Source organism: Notolabrus celidotus, chromosome 2, assembly GCF_009762535.1.
Source record: "Notolabrus celidotus isolate fNotCel1 chromosome 2, fNotCel1.pri, whole genome shotgun sequence".
Lineage (NCBI taxonomy): Eukaryota > Metazoa > Chordata > Actinopteri > Labriformes > Labridae > Notolabrus > Notolabrus celidotus.
The window spans coordinates 37,813,981-37,840,350 of record NC_048273.1 but is presented as its reverse complement, the minus strand read 5'-3'; the positions used below and the strand labels follow the sequence as shown (position 1 = coordinate 37,840,350).

At 38.2% G+C, this 26,370-nt stretch overlaps 1 protein-coding gene across 1 annotated transcript in view; it reads right to left on the bottom strand.

Annotated features, from left to right (window-relative positions):
• Positions 1–346: 346 nt before the first annotated feature.
• Positions 347–26,370, bottom strand: part of LOC117825736 (gamma-aminobutyric acid receptor subunit gamma-3) — a 143,304-nt gene continuing 117,280 nt past the window's right edge. The window contains exons 6-9 of the mRNA XM_034701669.1: positions 23,761–23,898; positions 16,092–16,244; positions 6,249–6,448; positions 347–2,161 (exon numbers count right to left, since the gene is read on the bottom strand). Coding sequence (XP_034557560.1) covers positions 1,883–2,161; positions 6,249–6,448; positions 16,092–16,244; positions 23,761–23,898 — 770 coding nt within the window. The 3' untranslated portion in view covers positions 347–1,882. The remainder of the gene's footprint in view (positions 2,162–6,248; positions 6,449–16,091; positions 16,245–23,760; positions 23,899–26,370) is intronic.

Here is a 26,370-nt window from a genome sequence, read left to right as displayed (position 1 = left end):
TCGTCTTCACATTCTGGCAAACTGCTTATTCATTAAAAAAAAAAAGATTGATACCACTGACTATCACTGGAAATAAATATAAAGACAGCAACCAGTTAAGTAATCTCAGCATAAAAGAGTTCAAACAAATAAAAATGTGACTCCCAAAACTGTAAAGGAAAAAGAAAAAAAATGTTCTAACCTTCAGACAAAGTTGCAGCTGTAAAAGAAATCAATACTATCAATTATTGTTATTCAATTAGGAAGGTTGAACCTGACAACCACCGCTCCAAAGCAGGTAACATTACCCATGAGCAGCATTAATTGTCAACATATAGTTTTATTCACATTTGTGGTTGTGATTTTTTAAATTACTTAAATTTTTAGAAAAACAAACTTCATGAAAAATGTAATGTTCTTTCACAGTTTGATTTTATGATCATATTTTTTAGGCTAGTGCCAGCGGAGACTGTGTTAAACATGGACACAGTCTCTGTGACGTCACCCATTGATTTCTAAAGAGGGATTTTAAAGCCAAACGATGGCAGTGGCCATATTGGAAATGCTACATCTGCCAACTTTTGGTCAACCTTTAGATGGTTAAACTCAGGTGCTCTTTTAGCTTCCTTGATAAAAACTACACTGCGCCTGTTTGTGACTTTACGTGACCATGCACCTTGTTATGCCAATATATGAACTGAATCAGTTACAATAAAAATCAACCCCCATACAGTGTGTGGGTATAAAGAACTTATTTTTGAAGCAGAATTTAAACGCGTTAAATTTGCTGTAAAATGGATATTTTAAAATGAACTCAGATGGGGATTTCTTTGCTTTTGCAGCCATCCCAAAGTGGAGACTGGAGGAACTGCAGCTTCACTTTTCAACACTAGGAGTTGCAACTTGGTTTCCTGTCTTTATGCTAAGCTAAGCTAGTTAACTGTCGGCTCATAATAAATGGCATCATTCTTTTTATCTGGCCGTTAAAAAGAAAGCCGGTATAAGTTTATTCTAAATGATCACAAAGACTATCCCCTTCAAATATGTCACAGTTAGTGCTCTGCTGGATTGACTCCACAGCAATTCATTTCACATTAAAGTTTAATTTTCTACTCTGATGACAGATTTGTGTCCGTACGAACACCTAAACCTAAAAACAATTGTGACAAGAATGCGTTTATTATTCTTTCTGCTTTTAGGTTAAATCAAATCGTCTTCTTCCCTGGGAACCAATTTATTTATCACACCGTACCGGAGCTGCTAATAGTGTTGCAAACAGGAGGAATGAGTCATGCCAAATGGCTGAAAGTCAGTGAGAAGAGATAAAAAGTGAGTGATTCTTCATGTGGTTGTTACAACAAATGGCTGTTTTATAAATGTACCTCAAAGCTCTGAATGAGAACAGCCATAATCAGTCAAAGCCAGGCTCTTCTTTTTTCTCGTATAAATCATTATTCCCTGATTATTGTAGCAGATAGTATCTACCCCTCCAGAGGAAGGCACTATGAATGGTTTGAATGTCCTTGGATTTTCATCAACTGGATTTGACTGATGGCTGGATAATATCGTGCCAGCGCTCTCCCTACAACACAAGTCTTCCTCCTGATAGAGAAGTTTCAGGGAGCAGCGCAAAGCACATTTCCGTCTTTGTCTTGAAATCGTCATTAGCACACAGTCCGTCCCGTCCTCCTCTGTGTACAGCATAATGAAGGGAGTCAGTATTGTGTTGATTCTCGTACCTGAAGTCACAAAGGCAGAAATCTCGTCTTGGCACAGGCCTTTCCCCTCCGTTTGTCTCCAGGTAACAGCTTCAGGTACCATGGGGAAGAGTTTATTTGGCGTTACCATTTCAATAATTATATATTTCCCCAGTTATAATGTTCAGTCCATCTTCTGCAAAGTGCTAAAGGTAGAGATAGCCTACCCAATATACAATGTTAAATAACAAAAAAGAGGTTGGGAAAAAGACACGCGAGTAAGCGTCCAGCTCTAATAAATCTATGTGCACGCGTCCTTTCCTCCACCCTCCTCCTTTACACTCCTCGTAGCAGCAGAAGAAGCTCTGGCAGTCCTTTCCGTCCAAACACTCGTACACACAAGCGTCCTCAAAGTCCTGCCAGTACAGGGAGTTGTTTAAAGTGATGGTAGTGTGTGGAGGTCTCACATCCAGGACTGAGTAGTTCTGAAGGAAATGAGAAGAAAGATTATTCAGTTTAAGTCATCTTCACTCAGCCGTGAAGGTGTCTTTCCTGGAAGTTTTCACAGATGATTTCTCTCTCTCAACTCGTCATAGATCTGAATTATCAGTGGTACCATGTAGGTCCCTTTAAAGGAAACTTGTGGATTTAAGTATAGGACACACATCACAGGGTAGTAATGATAAGCACTGATACCAGTAAGTTACATCCAAACAACAACTGGTGTCAAGTATTGGTAATGTACATTGAGTTATGTACAGTAGTTTTGCAACTATTCTGTTAGTTAGTACTTATTTAAATCCAAATAATATTGTTTTGCTCAACCAAACAAAAGTTAGGTGCCTAAACCCCACCCAACTACAACCTAGTAGTTTATTATTTATTTATACCTCTAGTTTATTATGGTTTCATGTCCTAAATACCAATATCATTTAGACTAACTTGACATTACATGTTACGAAGAAGCAGAAGAAGCAGGCATACTTTATGAATCCTTTAAGGATGAGCTCAATTTTGTATCTCTGTAAGTGAACATTCTACACACACAAAGGGATTACATACATTATTATAGTCATATTATAATCTCATATTTTGAAGCCTTGGGCCACCGTTAAAGCTGATACATGCATACATAAAGCCATTATGTTTTTTTAAGCAAACACATTAGGTAGCTGTAAAATTAGCATTTTCTTTTTGATCGAACATTAACAGTACATTTGTATGTGCATTTACATATAGAATGGCACAGCAAGGCCTCTTTGGTGGTTCCCCATTCAAATCCAGCTTTGTTACAGCCCCTTAGCTACATTTCACACAGGCTCAGGATAAACCTACTCTACCTCTGTTTTAAAGACTTGCTTTTATTCGTTTCATCACTTTAACCTGATTCAGTCATGATTGTGGGTTTTTCTGTCTCTCAGGTCTCTATCATCATTGTTTCCGGTTCTGTACATAAACAATAAATCTGAGGAGACAATCAATTCTTCAAAACCATGAAACTGTGAAGCAAAACTGACATTTTGCATTATGACAATCTCCCCCTTGTATTAATCTGTTTTATTTGTGGCCATATTTGATCCTCTCTATGTTTGAATGGATTAAATTGAACACAGCCTTAGTTCAGTCAGGCCACGAAGTCAAGCTCAGCAGACAGAACATGACTTGCTGATAACACCAGCCCCTATCAGCTGACAGCTCAGCTGATTTCATCTACACATCCAATTGCTGAACTGTAAAATGGGCTTTCTATGTAAACTGCTCAGCCTGCCTTCTCTTGCTGCAAACCGCTTTGCAACCCTCCTCCACCCCTGCTCCTCCTTTCTGCTGTGTCTGATTTTACCAGTGTCATATTATCACTGATGCTCGCACTGTTCTGTATTCCTGGAGGTCTTTGCTGATGCTCTCCCTGCCTTGGCTTTTCATGTATGCCAAATATAACTTATTGCGTGTAAAAAAATATTACTTTGATGAGAGTTGTTGGGACTGTACGAGCCCTCAATTTTTAAACTAACACTTAACATTGACAGGATAACTATCGTCATCATGTAGTGTTGAATTTATTTAAGTTTAAATGTATAATTCAATTAAACAGAGGCTTAGACATCCTCTCCCTATATACAAGAGTTCAGCTCTAACCAACATGTAATATAATCATTTTACTTTTGTTAGAACAACAGGATAAACCCATGTATTCCTGCATAGATCTCTCTGCTCAATAAACAAAGACATCCTTCAAAACCAAGCCTTTAGTTTGTCAAGCTGACTCTTTATTAAAATTTGAGATCTTATCCCATGTCAAGATGGCCCCAGGCTCAGAGAAGCTCCTTTAAGACCACTAAAGAATATTCATATATCTTTTCTCAGGCTGAGAATCCTCTTTATTACTCTTAAACACATTTTCATGTGGAAAGGCGTAAAATCCATTTTCACTCTGCAGCTCTTCTTTCGGGGAGTTCAAAAAGACACACATGAGGCTGAGATAGAATATGAAGAGCCATGCAGAGTGGGACAAAGGGGGATGAAATACTAGACACAAACCAAATAAACAGATCCAAAGAAATACTGTGCAGCAATATTTATTTACACTGGGTAAATAAGCTGGACTGAACCCAACCAAAACAGAAGTTATCTGCTGCAAGAGGCAGCTGTGTGTGCAATCCTGTTTGGATAAATGAAGAACTGGCTGTAACAAAACTAAAATGGGCATTACAAACTTTCGGATGAGATACTCCAATAACAACATCTAAAAACATGAAGACACAAATGTATGAACTGAATTTCTGTTCCTTTCTTTGCATAAAGGAGCATTTCTCAAATTCTAATATGAAAACAGGAAGACATTAGGTCTGAATGTTTGAGACCTCATTGCAACAATTTCACCAGGTTAAAATAATAACAACATCAATGTGTGAGTAAACAAACTTATACTTCAAGTGGAGGGAGGAAATGATGACTGTGATGGTGTTTCTCTGAAGTCTATCTTTAGCAGCAGTTGAAATATATCTAAATAAATGCAAGGACATAATTCCAATGTATTGTATTTTTCATAGCCATGATGATGATGTTACAAAGAAGTTAAGAGACAAAGTGAATGAAGCAGTTTTAAACATTCCCCCACTGAAGAAGAAACAACTGCGTATGCTCAGACTCTTTGGGGGAGGAGCTCTGACCATGAAGGCAGAGACCTCAGGATGCAGATTGATTTGATTCGTATCTGTATGTAACAGAGAGAGCATTTCTGAAAGACCTGCGTGGTGGACAATGATGCACACCTAACTTGAAAGCAGGTGACCTGCATGAAACCAGCTCGTGAACTGAAACGTTTTGATGGTGCACCTGTGATACACTGCTCACTCATACAGTCATTTCAGCCTCTATTTGTATGAGATGAGACTTACAATCATAGTATTTACATGTGTGAATGTGTGATGAATCTTGTTTCTGAAGCAATCTTTACAAGTAAATGTGGTCTGAACTAAAATGTTTTATCAACATCTTCATAGTCTGTGAAAAAAAACTCTCCTTTAAATCCAGTTTTTAACATCTTCAAAAAATGTTGTGGAAATTTTTTCAACATCTTTGCTACGGAAAAACAAGGAGTGTGAGGAAATATTCTGAACTTCCACATTCAGTTATTTGGATAAATATGTAATTGGGGTGGTTAAGAAGCCAAACTTAATTAAAAAAAAAATTAAGATTAAAGGTAACTTTTTAAATTTATATTGTAATTTTTGGGGGGTTTCTATTTTGGTCTGGCAATAAGGGCCCATCCTCACCGTTGAGATTGAAGGTTTGAGGGTTAATTAAGGAAGTTTAATTGAGGTTCAACTCTTTAAAAAACATGCATTTTAAAATTATACCATGCATCTTTAATTTCAAAATGCAAAATGGGTAAAAGACAAAGTGCAAACCTAAAATTCTGTGAAAAATTGTGTAAGCTTTCCTCTGCTGTTTAAAGGGTAATAAGAGTTTTTTGATGATGTGTCATCAACATTCGAACCGACTCTGAAACTGTCATGAATATACTGTTTACATTACTCAGTTTGACGAAGAAGAAGAGTGCATTCTTCTTAAACAATTAAAGCTTGTTCATTTAAAAGAGACAGTTCCTAATAACATCCTCAGAGGTGTTATATTATCTTCAGACTATTAATGTTAGAGGACTTTGGTCTTACATTACAGGTTAAGGCTTGACTTTATTGCACACAACATGAAGTGACAGTCTGAAACCTCTGCCTTCAGTTGTTGACAGGCGAGAAAAGGCCTGTCTGTCTGGAAAGCTTGTTCAGACTGATGCAGCGTCCCTTAAAATAGAAGCAGTCTTATCAGGAGAGCTTATAAAGGGCAGTCACATCATCAACCCTGGGAGGTTTTCACACTTCTGTCTTGTGATTACAAAACAAAAGCTCAGGCTGAGAAAATCCAATTTTGGAGAGAGTGGCAGTAATTCTATTTCAAAAAGCGTCAGGCTGTCATTTGGATCATTAATGAGTTCACTAGTTATACAGCTACAAGCATATTCAACATATTTGCATGTAAAAAAATAAAGGACATGATTTGGGGCTGACTCACAGATCTTTTCGGGTGCATGCAGCTGGGTCTTCGAGTGCTGTATGAGTAGTAATTCAATGTTGCGTACTCCATCAGAGCAGCAAAGACAAACAGGAAGCAGACGGTGACGAAGAGATCCATGGCGGTGACATAAGACACTCTGGGTAGAGACGTGCGGGCCACACTGCTGAGGGTGGTCATGGTCAGCACTGTGGTTATACCTGCAAGACAAACATGGCAGAATGGCAGACATAACTCATGCTCTCCTCGTGGGTTAAAAAGGAAATCCCAGAGGTTTGGATCTGATTTAACTCTGAACTGCATGTAGGGTCAAACTGAACCACTGAGGTGCACCAGGGTTTTACTCAGAAACTCACAAATGAAGGATGATGAGAAACATGAGCAAAACTGTGAACAAAATATGAAGAATATCTTTAAGTGAACAAAGATTATAATGCTTAATGTCATACCCTATCATACTGTGTGACATTTTATTTTTACGCATTGTGTCCTATTGTTCAATATAATATCAAGTTTGGAAGTTTACTGTACAAAATGTTAAAAAGGTATTAAAAGGACATGCTTCTATTGTTGTTATTCACTTTCGGTTTTCACAAAAGTGTTTACAAAGCTGTTTTTGAAACTTATAAGTGTGAATGATTTACCTGATGTTATGTTTCTTTACCCAAAACTACAGAAAATGTAGGCTCCACTCAAATAAGCATTTCGCTTCTGCCTCTGCGTGTTCAGTCACAACTCAATACACGACTGTTGGCTTTGTTTGAAATGTCTATACTTTGAAAATGTTTGTATTATGTATGATTATATAAAACACAACTACTTTAAATTTCATTGTACTGTATCCATACGATTCTTAATGTATTGTATGGGATCATATTGTACTGTGAAGTATCTGATAGTTAATAAGTAACTGACGTAAAACAAGTCAAGGAGAAACCTATGTTCTCCCAGACTCTCAAGGAAATTAGATTGAAACCCCTTTCCAATTTAGTGACATGCATGGACACGTTTTGTGACCCTTAGGCCAGCAGAGCCCAGGAGAGTATAATAAATAACTAGAGGTTAAGATAAGTTTGGACTCTCTAGTAGGCTATGTCACTGGCTCAAAGACCTATTAAAGGTCTTGGTCAACAGCATTCTGGGAGCCAGCAGATTTGCAGAGCTGTTCTCCCAAGCATTCCGGGTGCTTGTTCGATACTGGTTTTGATTCTTGTAATAAACGTATTACTATGCAAGCAAGCCAGTGTCACGAAGATTTCTTCTGCATCTACACATCACGGGCGGTCAAGATACAACAACTGTAACACATTGAATGGTATAATGTACAGCATCACATTGTTGCTTAGCGCCGCTTGAGTGGCTGCTTGTTGCAGCAGCTCTCTCTTCGTTGTTCTTTTTTCATATCTGTTTAGTTCTCTTTGTATTTGGAGCCTGTCATGACTTGTAATGACTCATTTGTTGGCCATGGACACCAAACTGTCTACGTTTGCAGTGGTGTTTTTCTATTTTTGTTCCTGTGTGTGTCCGGAGATCCAGCATGTAACCATGGTTTACCATTGTTTACATACGAGATCAGCTGTCAGCAGCCCGTAGCATGTTGATGCTAAACGATGCTAGGCCTGATGTTCCCTGCGAGCTGAGGAGAAGGAGGCACGGACGACGTGCTGGTACTGAGGTGCAAGCTAAAAAAGACGACATGGACCTGTCCTTCCACCCACCGTTATGGAGAATGTAAGATCTATCTTCGATAAGGTGGACAAGCTAACCCAGCACCAGAGTAGCATCATGCTAACAGAGCTAACACCGGACACGAACACCACATTGGAAGGGTTTCACCTGCTGTGGGCGGACAGGATACAGGAGAGTGAGACTGAACTAACTGGTGAAGAAGGCCAGCTCATGGACCCTGTGGAGGTGGTGGCTGACAGGAGAATTATGGCCAAGCTGTCGTCTCTGATGGACATTTCTTTCCTATATCAGAATCAGAATCAGAATCAGCTTTGTTCGCCAGGTATGCTTGAACACACAAGGAATTTGACTTTAGTAAACTGTGCTCTCTTTGTACAAGGCATAAGAATAAGAATAAGAATAAGAATAAGAACTACAATAAAAAATAAATAAAAAAATATAATAACAATAACCTTAGCTATAAATACAAGAAACAAAAAATAGGCTTGACTAATATGTACAGGCTAAAATAATATGATAAAGTGCAGTGGTGAGTTGCAGAGGTAGTTTTACATTATAAAATAGAAGTTAAATAATACAAAAAATAGAAATATGGAATTCTGCTTGAGAATTGTTGCATTGTGTATCTACATGTATATTTACAGAGAGTATTTATCTGACAGGTATGACACTGTTATGGTTTAGTGTTCATCAGAGTGACAGCCTGGGGGAAGAAACTGTTCTTATGGCGGGTTGTTTTGGCGCACAGTGATCTGTAGCGCCTGCCGGAGGGGAGGAGTTTGAAGAATTTGTGTCCAGGGTGTGAGGGGTCAGCGGTGATGCTACCTGCCCGTTTCCTGGCATATAAATTCTTGTTAAATTCTTATCTTTAAACGGAGAGAAGTCAGACGAAATTTCATTGGACTTGTACAACGACAATAAAGCTGATTCCGATTCTGATAGCCTATTGTATTGTAGACTATTGTATCATATCACAATGGTATAGCATTACGTCATATTATATTGTAACATATTGCATTGAATTGTACTGTATTATGTAATAACGAATCAACACGGCATCATATTGTCTTGCGTTGTATCGAGTTGTATTCTATTCTATTCTATAAAATTGAAGATGTGAGCAGTGTTTGGCCTTGAGGTTATCAATGACTTTAGATTGAGGGTTGAGATGAACACAGCTTATTGTTGATATAAGACAAAAGCCCTGCTGACTACAGTGAATTTGAGGCTGTTTTATTATTATGCTCACATTTCCCTCTTTATATTTTCCCTCTGATAAGTTTGTCGTAGCTTTACATTATTTACAGCTCCAAAAAACCCTTTACTTATCCCAGATTGGTGTCTTTGAAAACCCTCATTTAAGCATCTGTTGGTTCATTTCAGATAATGTACATGGCAACAGTGAAGGAGGCTTCTAAAGTTGTGTTTCTCTGTTTAAAATGAAAACATCCCCTTTAAGGAGGTTAACAAACTTGTGATGTCACGATTTGAGAAAATCTCGTGTTGATCTTGTTGAATTCTCACGTGACTGTTCAAACGAGCCGTTCAGAGAATGCAGTCTCATCCAGTCCAAAAATACTCTTTGCGCACTTTGAGTTCATTTAACATTTTAATTTAACATTTGTTTGTAAAATATTTAAAAGCATAATACCACCTCTTTAATCATTTGATACAATTAATGTTTGCATATTTAATCAATACAAAACATTTCCAGGCCTGTTATGTTGTGGTCCTCTAAAGCTCCTCCTAAAGCCACAGAGCGGGGCACAGACTTGAAACAACTACTGTATGTAAGAGCTTTACTCAAAAAGAGATGTGCTTCCTCACAGCTCAAGCTGTCCAAAACTGACTCACTAAACCATCTCTTCATTAATGAAGTTTAAAATCTGACCAGTCATTATAACGGAGGAGGCGGCGATAATTATCTCAAAGAGGGAATTTTCCTTTTCCAGAAAGTCTGTTCTTCCTCTCTGGACTCGTCTTCCTCAGACTGCTGCAGGCTTTTTTTTTCGCTTTGAACAAAACTTGAGAGGGAATTTCTGAATGAACAATGAGCAGGCCTGACTACACCTGTGAGTGTTTTTGAAGTAATACATTTTTCTCTTGCTCTGCACACTGTTTAATCCTGAAAGTGTTTTCATCTTCAAATGCTCAGTCAACTTCTGGTGAATGTGATCATCCTGGTTTAGCAAAGCACTGACGTATGATTCGCTCACGAACACAGACACTGAACTATTTAGCTGACAGCTGCGTATCAAGACATCACGCAACCAAAGCAAAACATTATTTTAACTCTGCGTTCACCTGACACCTGTGAGTTAAGATACTTTTTAAATGGAATTCAAAGAATTTTGTTGGCACAAAAGTTTCAAGAAAAGTTGTATCTCCTTTAAGCTCTGATTTTGGTCTCCACCATCTAGCGAGGGAGCTATCAGTCTCTGTAGCTGCTAGTTGAGAACGTTTTAATGTCGAGGGTTTCATGAGTTCTGTATATATTGTGAACAGCTGACAAATTTCTAGTTAACATTTGAGACGGTATTAAAAGCAATGGGACAGAACTGAAATTAAAGCTGCCGACAGACAGCCAAAACAATGAGCTGAAAGGTGCTAAAACCAATTATTAAGTTTGGAGACTTTTTGTTGGTTCAACTTTAACACATAAAACAGAAATTTAATTATCTATTCTTTTTAAAATATATTGCTGAGTGCAGCTTTAACACCTCAATTACACTGCTGTCATAAGCAGCTTGTTTTGGTGGCACATCACTTTTCAGATTCAGATCTTATTATTATTTCTGTGTGATACTCAGAGTTTCCAGTTAAAACATGCTGTGAACATGATGGGTTATATTCACTTCATCACAGAGCTTTCACTTCAGTTAAAGTGTTGGAGTTCTTGCTTTTACACATCAGTTTTTACTACTTTAAAAAAAAAATTTCTAAACAGTGTTGAATTTTCACAATACATTAGTGCAGTCAATAATACATGGGTGCCCTGTATTATTTGGAAAATGTAATCTACATATTTTAAACTCATACGTCACAGATTTCCAGATGTGCAGCTCCATAGTAATAAAATAAAACCTCAACACACATACACAACAAATCCACAGTTAGAGAAAACATGCAGTAAGAAAAAAATCTTACAGTAAGTTAACTCAATCACTCGGCTGGCGGGCTAATCCATGTAACGTAATTTGACCAACCAACCACAGAATTAAAACATCCACTGAGTTACTGCAGCACAGAGCATTGGTTTAAAATGTTCATCTGGAATAAAACTAATGTTCAGCTACAGATTTTTTACACTCTGCTGAGCTCTCACGCCGCAATCTCTGGCCAAGAGAGCTACATAGCCTCAACACCACCGAATAAACAGAGGATTGGCTCCGCCCTCTCCACCACCAACAGTTGAAGATAAAGGCTGAGTCGCCTTTGGAGGATCATGTACATCCCTGGCCCAACATCCAGACTCTCTGTCACATTATGCACTTATGGTGTACATATTAGGACATCCACAGGTCTGAGAGTGAGGTGTCAGACCTCAGGTGAAAAAGCATCATGTCTCCAGAAAAACTGTCATATTTCCGGGAAACCTTCATCATGTGTCGGAGTTCAGATAAAACGGCCTCAGACTAAACGGCCTCAGACCATACAGCCTCAGGCTAAATGGACTCAGACTAAATGCCTTCAGAAATAAATCATATATTGTATTCTGAAGGGCACACATGAAACAACATTAATGTAACGGCGTGAGAAGTGAAAACGGTGAACGCATGGTTACATGTGTTATCGTCATAAGGTCCCGGTTATGAAAAAAACAAACACTTAACGATTTGTCTACTAAAGGCAAAATCTGACGTATCAGATGCAATACGCAAATTCTTTGTCGGGGTCACTCTTAATACGGCTACTAATATTGTGTTTCAGAATAAACCAAATCATTTATTTCTTAAGCTTTTTAATTGGAGGCTGTTTAGCCTGAGTCTATTTAGTCAGAGGCTGTTAAGTCTGACTCTGTTAAGTCTGACTCCGTTTAGCCTGAGGCTTTTAAGTCTGACTCCGTTTATGGCCAAATTCCACCAGATCCATCTCCGGTCCGCCTCCGATCTGTCATGGCATCGGATCTGTATATGTTAATGTGTTAACTTCCACTGGATCCGCTCCGTTGCGTTCCGGCTGTGTCTCTCATCCAGCAGGTCGGAACGCAACGGATCAGCAACACAAGACTTCTATTTTTGCCGGATGCTGGAGCACGACGCATCAATCTCAACAGAGCAGATGGAGCGGGACAGGAAGTCAGGTTTCACCAAAACAAAATGAAAACATCCGGTTAATTTTCAGAATAAAACACTCTGTGTTATCACCAGATCGTATTTCACTTAACTACAACAACAAACCAAAGTCATGATGAGCGGAGCCAGGCCTGGAGTCAACAGGTCAGAGGTTTTCAGAGGACCAGAAAGACAACATGGATGAGGAGAGGAGGAGGAGAATCCTTGATTCAGTGATTACAGCGGGAAAACCTCGGTCACATGACTCCAGCTGTCCAGAGGTCCTGCAGTGGATCGGAGACGGACCGGACAGGGATCTGGTGGAAGTCACCTCACTCTCAGACCTGAGGATGTCCTTATTTGTACACCGTATGCGCTGCCCACTTTGCCAAAAACAGTGGAAAGGTTGAGCTTCAGATATAGAGCATCAAATCTTCAAAAGGATGTTCTGTAAAATGATTGGCTAGGTAAGATAACAACTGTACTGCTAGTTAGCAAGGTAGCATGCCAACAAAAACAATCAACAACTGACTGTACTGCTCAGTTTATCCTCGGAGCTCTGTTCAACTGCTAGGAAATAGTCATAGACACAGTCATAGACACACCAGCCTTTAATCCGGCTATTTTATTTGTGATGAAGAAACCTTTGGACCGTCTGATCTACCGGGTAAGGAGCTGACACTTTCATTTTGACAACAGCAGATGTTGACGTCACTCAGATTGAGAGACGTGAGGAAAACCACTTTATCTAAAGTATGATCTTATTCTCTCCTCTCTCCCCTCTCCTCCTGCTTCAACATTTAAGAGATGGTTATAAAAAAAAAAAAAACACACATCTGTGACTGTTTCCACATGGTTCCCATGGTAACAAGCTGGCCTCGTCTATTTCAGGCAGACATCTCGCACGTTTCCTTTAGCCTCTGCCACAGTGATTACACTTAACTGCCTCGTGCAGATGCTGTGGCACAGATTTCAGAGTTTTGGCTCGAACCGATGGATTCAGCAGCAGGTTCGTAGAGAAGAGAAACCCTCTAAAGGGAGTGTGAGAACTTACTGTGCTAAATAAGTTTTGAAACCACATGTTATAAGGCTTAAACCTGAACTGAAGGTATGACTCACACCGGCTCTTTTCTGCACCTGAAGGGCTTTATCTTTCCTCCCACTCTGCTCCTGTGCTCCTACAATCAGTCCAGATCTCACTTCCATTCATTATTTCCATTTTACCTGTTGTATTTTCTTTGTTTGAAACTGATCCATATCCTTTACAGCAAACCTGTCAGATAAAACCTCCTGATACGATATGAAAACTGCAGCTAGTTCAGAGAGCTGCAGCTGGAGTCTTGAGAAAAGAAAGAGGATAATATGAAAACACTTCAGTAGGAACACCAGTAACCTGTATCTCTGGAGAGCTCTTCACTTCTTCAATCTTTAAGAGACCTTAATTCTCATTACAGCAGAGTCAATATTTCATTTACAATTATTTTATAGGAAAACAAGATCACAAAGATCGTACCCTGCTAACTTCTGAGTGTTCCTCATATTTTGAATTAGAGTCATAAAATATCATCTTGTTTTGTATCTTATCCATGTCATTATACTGAATGACACTGTATTAGGAAATCATATCTTAGTGTGTACTTTACCGTACCATACCATTATGTAACAGTTTCCTATTGTTTGACTTGTATTCTATGGTATTGGACCTTTTCTAACAAAATATATTTATATGTTTTTGAATTAGGGGTGACCCCAAATAGTCGAATATTCGACTATTCGTTCTAACGAGCCTTAGTCGAATATTTGCATATGAAATATGGATCATTCCATTCAAACCATGGGGGTGCTCAATGTCTCATTTTACATTATTTTCCTGTTTCCCGTAAAAATAGTGTCTCATTTAGCCTATTTTGATATAAATATAGACTTATTTAATGTAATTCTGAGAACAGCTCTTGAAGTGTTAAATCTCCTTAAAGTGGTAATTAAATCTCCCCTGGTAATTAAAGGTGGACTCTCCCATTTAGCGGGACCTGTGGAGCAGACGTACCTCAGCTGGTCTTTAAATCTTTCTACGTTCATGGTAGCTCAAAATGTCAGGAAATAAAACTTCAGTTGATCCTAAAACTAGTGATGAAGATGAGGAGCAGCTTCATGAAGAGGGCTGTGAGATCAAGGATTACCGGACCACACAAAAACTGTACGGGGCCAAAAGAACGAGCAGGAATACCCAAAGCTGTCTGAAGCCTCAAAAACAATCCACAGCATCCCATCCACCTCCACACCATCAGAGAGGATATTCTCAAAGACAGGATTTACAGTCAACAAAGACAGGAGCGCACTTCTGCCCGTACACACGATGGTTTTCCTCACGTACAGTTTGAAAAGACTCAAGCGGACAAAGACGAGATGAAAGACTGTTTTAAAAGGTTCTGTTAAGAGATTTAAAAACCCTTTAGCTGGTTCAGGTTTGATTTTGAACATTATTCAAATGTTTAGTCTTAAGTTGGACAAACTACCCTCTGCAGTGCTGCTCTCCTCTGTGTGAACACTGTTTAAATATCTCCTGATTCCTTTCTCTATAGTGGTGCGTTGTTCCATGTTTAACGGATGGTGGTCTTATTTGAGTTTTCTCTCCTTCATCACCTCGTTGTTTTTGTAATATAGATTTAAATAATCTTAGTTTTATACTTCTAATATTCTGTTGTCCCTTTTACTTTAAGCTATGAGTCTCTTAATTGTAAAGGGTTATGTGTAATATTGTCATGCGGTCACCATCATGCAGACTTTGGGTCAATAAGGAAAAACAACAAACATTCAACTATTTGTCGACTATGGGCAAAATCTGATGATCAGATTCGACTAAACAAATCCTTAGTCGGGCTCAGCCCTATTTTGAATGGAACATTATTTTGTATCTTTTAAGCCATTTTATTTTGTATTGTCTCGTGTCCTGTCGTATCATCTCATATCAAATCAAACTGTAGGAATGCTCTAAATATCTGAACAACAAGCTCTCAGATCTCTTTCAGTGTTTTCAACAGAGAAAAAAAGCCTTTTATTTAAATCTGGCTTTTAATGTTGAGTAATATCTGATATTTATATTCTTCCATGTTTTTTTTAATCTTGAAGATTTTATTTTATATTATTTTACTTAGTATTTATGTTAGCTGACAGATTTCTAATAAGTTATTGTTTTATTGTTTTTTACAGAATTATATAAAACTTTTGTTTTACATTTTGTTCTCTGTTTCCATCTGTATTTTTCTATTCTTTAATGAGAAGTGCTTTGAAATGTGTTCATATATGAAGGTTGCCACATTAAAGGAAAGCTGAGTTGAGTGATTCATTTCGTGCTTCATTCCTTTGGATGCAAAGACCCTGAGAAAACCGAATTTAACCCTGAACATTAGAAAATGAAGCTGTCCTGAACAACCACTCAGTAAAGGCACAGCACAACATTTTATATTGTCAGTTTGAAGTTGCTGCACTTAAAAAACAAGGTTTTCTTCCTTTCCTTCACTAAAGACAACCTGTGCCAATTATCTGTATAATGGGTGAAAAATAAATGGAGAAAATTTTAAATAAAATTGCATGAAATTAATTACCTTGACCCAAATGTTCCACAGGACTGCACATAAACAAACAGAGAGCATGAACAGAAGAGTTAAGCAGTTTAAACAGAACAGAAAAAGCAGATGAAGTGGCTCAGTTTATCAGACACACACATTTCCAGGCAGTAGAGACAGCTGCACATAAAGATGGAGCAAAACATAATAAAAGAGTGCAAATGGAAAGCTCAGTCCTACAACCTTGAGATGTTGCATGCATCAGTTTTTCCGAGTATCTCCAGAGGTGAAGATAGAGAAATGCTCCTCTGTACCTAGAGCTGTTCTGGCTGGCGTGGCATCCTTTTTGATCCAGAAGGAGACCCAGGAGAGGACCACGGTGAGGATGCAGGGGATGTAGGTCTGGATGGTGAAGTAGCCCATTCTCCTACTCAGGTCAAAGTACACAGTCATCACCACGTAGTCACCTGTGTGAAGAGACAACAACACAAGAGAAGGGGTTAAAACTTTACAGGCATGTCTGAGCTCACACTGATACAAATATGTTACACAAATAATTCATATAAATCAAACAAGTTTTAAGAGTGTAGCAAAAATTCCTGTCAGGGGGGCACTAGTGGCCTAGCAGTCTAAGCACCCCCACATACAGAAGCCACAGTCCTCGTCACAGGGGTCGCCGGTTCGATTCCCGGCTGGTCGACCATTTCTTGCATGTCTTCACCCGCTATCTACTCCCCACATTTCCTGTCTCTCTTCAGCTGTCCTATACAATAAAGGCAAAAAGGTTTTTTATTTTCTGCTTTTCTAAGTACGCTTTACATGAAGTGCGAAAAATATAAATATGATAAATCTACATAACAGAAATGAAGCCATCATTTTGCATTTATAAACAATTTACTTATTCCTTTAAAGAAATAAACTATAAGCTGCTATTGTGTGCATGTAAGTCATCATCATTAAAGGAGGATCTTTTATACAGCACATTTTTTAAATCAATCAATCAATCTTTATTTGTATAGCGCCAAATCACAACAAACGTTATCTCAAGACGCTTTTACAAACATAGGAGGTCTAGACCACACTATGTCAAATTATGAACAGAGACCCAACTTCAAGACAGGGTAAGACTCTGACCCCATCTTAATCCACCATGAGCATTGCACATCGCAGTATTTAGCTAGTTACAGTGGAGAGGAAAAACTTCTTTTTAACAGGCAGAAACCTCGAGCAGAACCAGACTCATGTTAGACACACATCTGCTGAGACCGGGTTGGGTCTGGAAAGACAGATAGAGGGGAGTAAGAGAGAGAGGTGATAGTGATGAGACGAGTAGTAGAAGCTGTTGCCGCTGGAGTCCAGATCGTCCGTATCAGCTGGAGTCCAGATCGTCCGCAGCAGGAGGACGTCTACGGCAGCTCAGAGGAACCTACGAGACAAGGGAGCTCAGGGACTCCAGAAATCACATTACATTACAAAGAACATGAATGTGTTTAAAAGTTAGAGAAATATAAAAGAAATAAACACATGCCTTCTTGATGTTCATTATTTAATGCAAAGTGTTTTAAAAAAAAAAAAAAAAATGATTTCACTATCTTGATGTTGTGGTGTTGGTTGGAGTCAACGTTTCTACATAGGTACAAAAATGTATTATTTATTAATTAAATCCTAATTAAAGACGACAGCATGGTGATTAAAGTATGTTTGTTTCAGAAGTATTCATAGATAATAAATGTCTGGCTGCTGGTTAAACCCCTTTAAACCTGTTTTTAAAATGACACCGTAGCCATTTCACACATTTAATAATGTATCATTAAATACAATCACAAAGATGTTTTACAATAACTATTCAGAGTCAGTTCACCTGTCATTTAATAACTCTGTCTGCATCAGTAACGTATATGAAAGGGGCAACGTTTAATTATCGCCAAACACATTAATTAACAATTCAATGTGTTATTATGTCTGCCACAATACGAGAGTGTAGGTGTTTAAATACCAGCCGGTGTTTAAAGGAGCATCAGGGTGTATAGGTTAGGATTCATAGGAAATCATAAATGCTAATGATGAACAATGTCTCTAAAAATAGAAGTGCTGAGTCAGCTTTATGCAGATCATGTGCAGGCTCCTCCTGATGTCTCTGTTTTACTGATAACGGTTAATAATACTGGTAGGAACATTTAATTGGATAATAGAGCAGTATGATATTAATGTCGGTGGTCGTGATTAGTCTGCTGACAGTTTTTGATGCACAGAATCAATACACAATCGGTTTCTATCCTCCAAAGAGGTTTCTATAGAAGACTTGAAAAACAAAGCTTGATCCAAAGATGCAGCTGGACTTGGTTGAAAAAACACAACAACAAACTGGATAATGTTCAGCTTTGTTGCCTAAAAATCTGTCAAACTGAGATTCAAAAATATAAAAACTCACAATATATCAGTGTACGGGGCAAAATCAAAGTTAAATCGTTCATCATACACTCAGTTACCTGATTGGCTAATAGGGTCTATGATGTGCTGCAGGTGGAGAAGCACTTAAGTGTTATGTAAGGAATCGTGCTTTAACAAATTGGCTTTCTGACTGCAAAGTAAAGGGCTGAAAAATGTCTAAATAGAGCAAATATTCACACTGACATTAGTGTTTGGATTTGACTCTCTCAAAATTATTGGTATCGCTGACCTGCCTGCAGTGGTTGATAGCCGAGCTTTCATGTTGATTCACCAGCTTCTTTCTCAACAAAGAGGCTGAGCCAACCAGCATCCTCTGAGTGATACACTTACTATTGACAAGTACCTCAAACAACCTCACTTCAAAAAACAAAAACAAACCAAACAAAAAACACTGTCCCTTTAATTTGCCAGGCAACTGGTATTTCCGCAGCAGGATATCAGAGTAAATAAAGCACCAGAAAAAAGAAACAGTAAATAAACCTAGCACTAAAAGAAAGAAAAACATACATCCAGAAACCCTACCAACATTACAAAGAAAACAGCCCTTCATCTCTTCCAAGGTTCAAATCCAATACTGGATGGCTGTGATTTTTGGGCCCTCATGTGCCACTGCAGTACAAATCAGACATGACTCTGTAGTGGAAATCACTGCATGGGCTCAAAATCCCATCAAAAAAACAATTGTTGGTGAACACAGATCATCACTGCATCCACAAATGGAGCGCCGCCTGCAAGCTAGTTCAGACAGACAACTCGAGCAGCACTGATTCATACTGACACGTCATCCCCTCTATCAGCTGATCTCGTAACGTGAGTAGTCTGACTGAAATGCAGGATAAAACTGAACCATACAAAGAGGAAACCGTATATAATCATGATCCAGAAACACGGGAGACTTCTCTGGACCTGAACCTGTTAAAGATGGACTGAAGTGAAGTAGAAAACTGTCCTGAAGAATGACAAATCAAAATGTAACATTCTTTTTGGAAATCATGGACGCTGCATAATCAGCCCTAAAGCAGAAAGGGAAAACCTGACTTGTTATCAGCTCACAGTTCAAAGCCAGCGTCCCTGATGGTATGGGGATCATAAGTGTCCATGGCATGGGTAGCTTCCACATCTGTGAAGGCTCCATTAATGTTGAACAATATATACAGGTTTAGGAGCAACATATGCTGCCATCCAGACCATGATGTCTTCAGGAAGACCTTACATATTTCAGAAAGACAACGCCAAACCACATTCTGCACGGATTACAACAGCATGGCTCTGTAGTAGAAGAGTCCAGGTGCTGAACTGGTCTGCCTACAGTCCTGAAATGTCACTCATTAAAAACAGTTGGAGCAACTCTTTTGAAACTTGCTGAACCGAACAGAGACCAGGGGGTGCTGCCACATTAAAAATGACTGAAATCTCAATGATCACAACTTTCACTTAAATGATGTTCGATTTCAACTACTGCAATTCTTTTTATATGTTGAAAAATACATTTACAAGTAACTCCCTCAGACAGAGCATGATGATAAAGTCTTATATAATGACAGCTTGTTCAGGGTCTCCTGTGGACAGTATGAAAAACGTTGTTGTTTAAATCAAAAAAGCGATATGATGCAGCTGCTGGCAGTGACAGATGGAGGAGGGGAGAGATAGACGGATGCATTTGTGACTTTCTTTTTTTTTATGGGATTACATAGGCGATCATTGGACAGAGAGTGGTTTGACTAATGGATTTGTCTGTTTATCTTGGAATTGATTCAGCAGTCTCGACAGAGTCTTAATCATTTTTTCATTTCCACACATTTCCATTGTGGAAAGTATAAGTGCAGGGATGGAAACTCCAAGGATACTGCTCATTTCTTGTTATTTCATGCTTCAGACTTTTTTGGGACTTGTAGACAAATGTTATTTTACAGAGACATGTTTCCTTGTGTACATTTCTTGAAATAATCTGGGTTTGTTATCTTTGAATCCCACTGGCTGAATTCTGTTTAAAAAATTCTGAAGAAAAGTCTGTTACAAACACAAACTGATGCAATGCGTGGATCTGCTGCCGAGCTGTTTGGGTCCTAGGGCCTCTGACCTCTAGGGGGCTCCCAAACCCCCACTGACCATAACATCCTGCCTTTACTCTTGCTTTTATTTTATATGAAAAAATGACAAACTGTGTCTTGTTAGTGTGCTGAATATGAATACATGAATGCAGAGTGACTTTTTTGTAAATACGAAAAGTTTTATGATGGTTTTGTAGCTGTGCCTGTGAGTCAGGTGACCGTGGGAATCTAACAGTGCTAAAACTAATCTGAGATTATTTTTCCACTTAGTTGGCAACAGACCAACACATAGTATTATTGGAGCTGCAAAACATAGACAAGAGGGAAAAAGATAACTGGAATTTTAATGGAATTTTTTTCCAGACAGTGCCTCTAAGACCACCTCCGTACACATGCTTGTGTGTTAACACCTGTAGTTAAGACTTGCCACTTGTGATCCCATCACCCGGATCAGATGGAGGGTGCAATAATTTGTGCCCAGGGCCCTCTGCTTTATTAATCCTCGCCTGCTTCTTGAACTTTATGATTGACAATTAACCGAACATGATTTCTGCCACTCCTCTAATACCATTATTGTCCTGTGTGAAGTGACAAGAAGTGACATGTTTGAAACCTTGAACTAGAGGAAGAAGGCATACCTCATCACATGGTAGCAGGCTGAAGTGGAGAACTCGTCATATGGACCTGAATCTTTGTATCTTTAGTTTGATCCAAGTTCCTAACGCCTAAGGCCTTCACACTCAGAACACTGGGGGTCCACTCTCGCAATGGGAAAAATACAGACATTATATACAGTTATTCCTGTGTTGATTAGAAGTTAGAACACACACACACACACACACACACACACACACACACACACACACACACACACACACACACACACCAGACCTTCTGTGATTTATATATTGCTATCTGTTGGCATGGCTGAGGAGCAGTCCAGGGGATGAGAGGTCATGAAGCAGGAAGTGAGAGGTTGTAAAAAGCTCTCTGGTTTGTCTCACAGCTCTTTGAATGTGTTTAACGATGCGGCCATCTTATACTCTGAACAGAATAAGTAACATGTTGAGTCTTCACTCTGGGTCAGTTGTGCAGACCTTAAAGCTCACAAAGACAAACCGTCGTAGTTTGAGTCTTTCATTTTCAGATTTCCACCACACTCTCACTGAAGGTTTTGGGTCAGTTCAGAGCAGGACAATATTTAAAAACCGTCATTCGAGGGATTTTCCAATACCTGGAAAGAACGTTGATTATATTTCACATTAATTCCAGAATTGTGTTGATAACTATTGAGCACACAAACAAATTTCTATTCTTATCCCTCACTATAAAACACCATGAAATAGCATTAGTTCACTTCCCCTCATGACCTCAAACTCTCTAATGAATACATTTTTAAGTTAAGTTCAAACTTTTAATATCATTTGACAGATGGTATTAAAGATATGAACTCTTTTACACATTAAAAACTTCTACAAAGACATTTGGAAGAAGAATTAAATATACAGTGGGGCAAAAAAGTATTTAGTCAGCCACTGATTTTGCAAGTTCTCCTACTTAGAAAGATGAGAGAGGTCTGTAATTTTCATCAGAGGTACACTTCAACTATGAGAGACAAAATGAGAAAAAAAAATCCAGGAAATCACATTGTAGGATTTTTAAAGAATTTATTTGTAAATGATGGTGGAAAATAAGTATTTGGTCACCCACAAACAAGCAAGATTTCTGTCTCTCACAGACCTGTAACTTCTTCTTTAAGAAGCTCTTCTGTCCTCCACTCGTTACCTGTATTAATGGAACCTGTTTGAACTGGTTATCTGTATAAAAGACACCTGTCCACAGCCTCAAACAGTCAGACTCCAAACTCAACCATGGCCAAGACCAAAGAGCTGTCCAAGGACAGCAGGAAGAAAATTGTGGACCTGCACCAGGCTGGGAAGAGTGAATCTACAATAGGCAAGCAGGTTGGTGTGAATAAATCAACTGTGGGAGCAATTGTAAGAAAATGGAAGACATACAAGACCATTGATAATCTCCCTCGATCTGGGGCCCCACGCAAGATCTCATCCCGTGGGGTCAAAATGATCATGAGAACTACACGGAGGGACCTGATGAATGACCTGCAGAGAGCTGGGACCAAAGTAACAAAGGCTACCATCAGTAACACACTACGCCGAGAGGGACTCAAATCCTGCAGCGCCAGGCTTGTCCCCCTGCTTATACATGTCCAGGCCCGTCTGAAGTTTGCCAGAGAGCATATGGATGATCCAGAAGAGGATTGGGAGAATATCATGTGGTCAGATGAAGCCAAAATAGAACTTGTTGGTAAAAACTCAACTCGTCGTGTTTGGAGAAAGAGGAAAGCTGAGTTGCATCCCAAGAACACCATACCTACTGTGAAGCATGGGGGTGGAAACCTCATGCTTTGGGGCTGTTTTTCTGCAAAGGGGACAGGACGACTGATCCGTGTTAAGGGAAGAATGAACGGGGCCATGTATCGTGAGATTTTAAGCCAAAACCTCCTTCCATCAGTGAGAGCATTGAAGATGGAACGTGGCTGGGTCTTCCAGCATGACAATGATCCCAAACACACCGCTCGGGCAACGAAGGAGTGGCTCCGTAAAAAGCATTTCAAGGTCCTGGAGTGGCCTAGCCAGTCTCCAGACCTCAACCCCATAGAACATTTGTGGAGGGAGTTGAAAGTCCATGTTACCCAGCGACAGCCCCAAAACATCACTGCTCTAGAGGAGACCTGCATGGAGGAATGGGCCAAAATACCAGCTACAGTGTGTGCAAACCTGGTGAAGACTTACAGGAAACGTTTGACCTCTGTCATTGCCAACAAAGGTTATGTTACAAAGTATTGAGTTGAACTTTTGTTATTGACCAAATACTTATTTTCCACCATCATTTACAAATCAATTCTTTAAAAATCCTACAATGTGATTTCCTGGATTTTTTTTCTCATTTTGTCTCTCATAGTTGAAGTGTACCTCTGATGAAAATTACAGACCTCTCTCATCTTTCTAAGTAGGAGAACTTGCAAAATCAGTGGCTGACTCAATACTTTTTTGCCCCACTGTACATGTGGGTGTAAACACATGAAAAAATGAGGCTTCAACTTAAAACACATCAGACCACACACCCATATGCATACGTCTTCATCGTTCATGTATGTATACACCTAGCCCTCCACACACCTATTTACCTGACCACTTGTATGCAGACACATAAATACACATGCCCATATGCACATACCTGCAAACAGTACATTTACAGTACTTAAATCTTTGTATCCTCACAAGCTTTTGTATTGTTTCCTCTGTTCTAAGTGTGCATTTATAGATAATTAGTAATGGGTATTGGATATTGGAATAAGATTATACTTATTTCAAAGTACTTTTCTGTACAGCAAACAAGTTATAGGAAACCTTTCATGCAAAGAGAAATACACAGAGAAAGCAGATCAGACACATCGTACCAGCTGTTGTCTTGATGATGTCCGTCGTGTTTCTCAGGCCCATAAAATCAAACTGGTAGAGACGCCAGGACTTCTGGTCCGCCGCCTCCACAGAATTCTTCCTCCACTTGTAAATCATCTCGTCTCTCGGGTATCCATCTGCAATTACAGAGAGCATGTGTGTGTGTGACCTCGGGCGCTACATAGCACATCCTAATGATGAATACCGTCGTGCAGACAGACCTAAGGCCACCCAGAGAAACATTAGTCTTGTGCTAGAGGCTGTTTAATGAAAAGACGGCCTGGAACGGAGAAACGGAGACAGAAGGCAGAGGGAAAGTGGATTAAATGAAAGCTTTGGTTCAATAATGCACTGAATCCATCTTAATGTTGAGCCTGACCTTCACATGATGTGCACACAGCCTGGTTGTGCTTTTACTATCGATCATGTGAGGTTAATGATGGGTTAATGATTCCAGCTTTGCACCAGCCTGAGTCACGGCTGTCTTTAACAGACACATAATCATTTTATGTAGAAAAAACTAACTAATTTATGATCGTGCCTGGTAGCGATGTGATGAAACAGGCTGTCAGTTAACACAAACATTTACAGGGAAGATGATGCACAAACTACTAATTGTTTCCAAACATGGCTGATGAATGAATTTCATTAACATTTGCCACAGTTCTCCTCATTTGCTGTTAATGACGCCATTAAAGATTCAACGATTGCCATTTAAATTCAAATTGTTTAGAAAATAACAATCAATGCTGAAAACAGCTCTTTATCCAAATAAAACTTATGAATGTCACGCTGGAACTTGTAATATATCTACAGAACAGCTCATAATAAAGTCATTAATAACCATTTTACAACAAATTATCTTTCCTGCTCTCGGCCTCACTACCCATCAGAGTACACAAAGGCACCACGGCGTCGTATCATCTCCAAACACACATTTCTCACATTGTCCAATGGTCTCAACATGCTCCTTCTTTGAAGACAACTCATACAATCCAAACTATTTCTGTAGCCTAGATCAGTCTGTTTTCTCTTTACTTCAACATGTTTCGACTACAAACTTCCTGCTGGGTTCCTCAGAAGAGTCATGTGATGTTGTTGTGACTTATCTGTCAGCTGACTTATGAAGGTTTAGTCATCCTACCTGAAGTGGCAGGACGTTGTTTGCTAAATTTAGCACCTAATCATGACCAATCTGTGAACCACAGACTAGCTTTAATCAATGCAATACAGGTTTCAGAAGGAGTGAATGGATGATATGCAGGTAGAGACATTTAATGAATGACATACAGGCTGGAAACAGAGGAAGGTACCGTTTTAAGATAGAGTAAATGAAGGAAAGACTGGTTCAAATGTTGTATTGTAAACATCAAATGAGGGGAATGAAGGTTAAAACTGTATCACACACGACAAACACACCAATCCCAACACGGTGTCCTCCATATTTTCAGTTGTGTCAGTAAGGGATGTTTCTCTAGAAACAGTCAGTCAGCTTATGTCATTTTAATAATAATAATGATAATGACAATAACAATAATAATAATAATAATAATAATAATGATAATATTAAAAATAAAAGTTAAAATAATAATATGCTAATTAAATATAATAATAATAGTAATAATAATAATAATAATAATAATAATAATAATAATAGTAATAATAATAATACAAGTAAAAATAATAAACATAGTTAAATATAATAATAATAATAATAATAATAATTAATAATAGTAATAATTAACAAGTAATAAAATAAAATAATATACAAATAAAATTTGATAAAACACAATAATAATCATAATCATAGCAACAAGAACATCAATGATAATCCTAATAATAATAATAATAATAATAATAATAAAAGTTAAAATAATAATAATGCTAATTAAATATTATAATAATGATACTTAAATATAATAATACTAATAATACTAATAATAATACTAATAATAAAAATAATAATTATAATAATAGTAATAATAATAATAATACAAGTAGAAATAATAAACATGGTAAATTTTATAATAATACTAATACTTATACTACTACTAGTAATAATAATAAATAATAGTAATAATCAACAAATAATAAAATAAAATAATATACAAACAAAATAAGATAAAACACAATAATAATCATAATCATAGCAACAACAACATCAATGATAATAATAATAATAATAATAATAATAATAATAATAATATAATAATAATAATAATAATAATAATAATAATAATAATAATAATAATAATAATAATAATAGTAATAATAATTTTATGTGTATAACACTTTTCAATACAATTAACAAAGTGCTTCACAAAAACAGTAAAAACGTACAATAAAAGTTGAGAGGTAAAATGTTAATAACTAAAACAAATTCAGGTGTGTCTGGAGTAGTGAAATAAAATTAGGGACTGATTCTGCAAGTCTGACTTTAAGCTCCATATCAGCCAAAAAGGTTTCCATGGTGAGTCTTTCTCTGGGGATTCCCTCACGAAGAGACTGTTTGGTCTGAAAACACCATCCGACATCTCTCCATCAGTGCAGGGCAGCATCATCATGTGTGTATCTCTGGCCTGTGTGTGTGTGTGTGTGTGTGTGTGTGT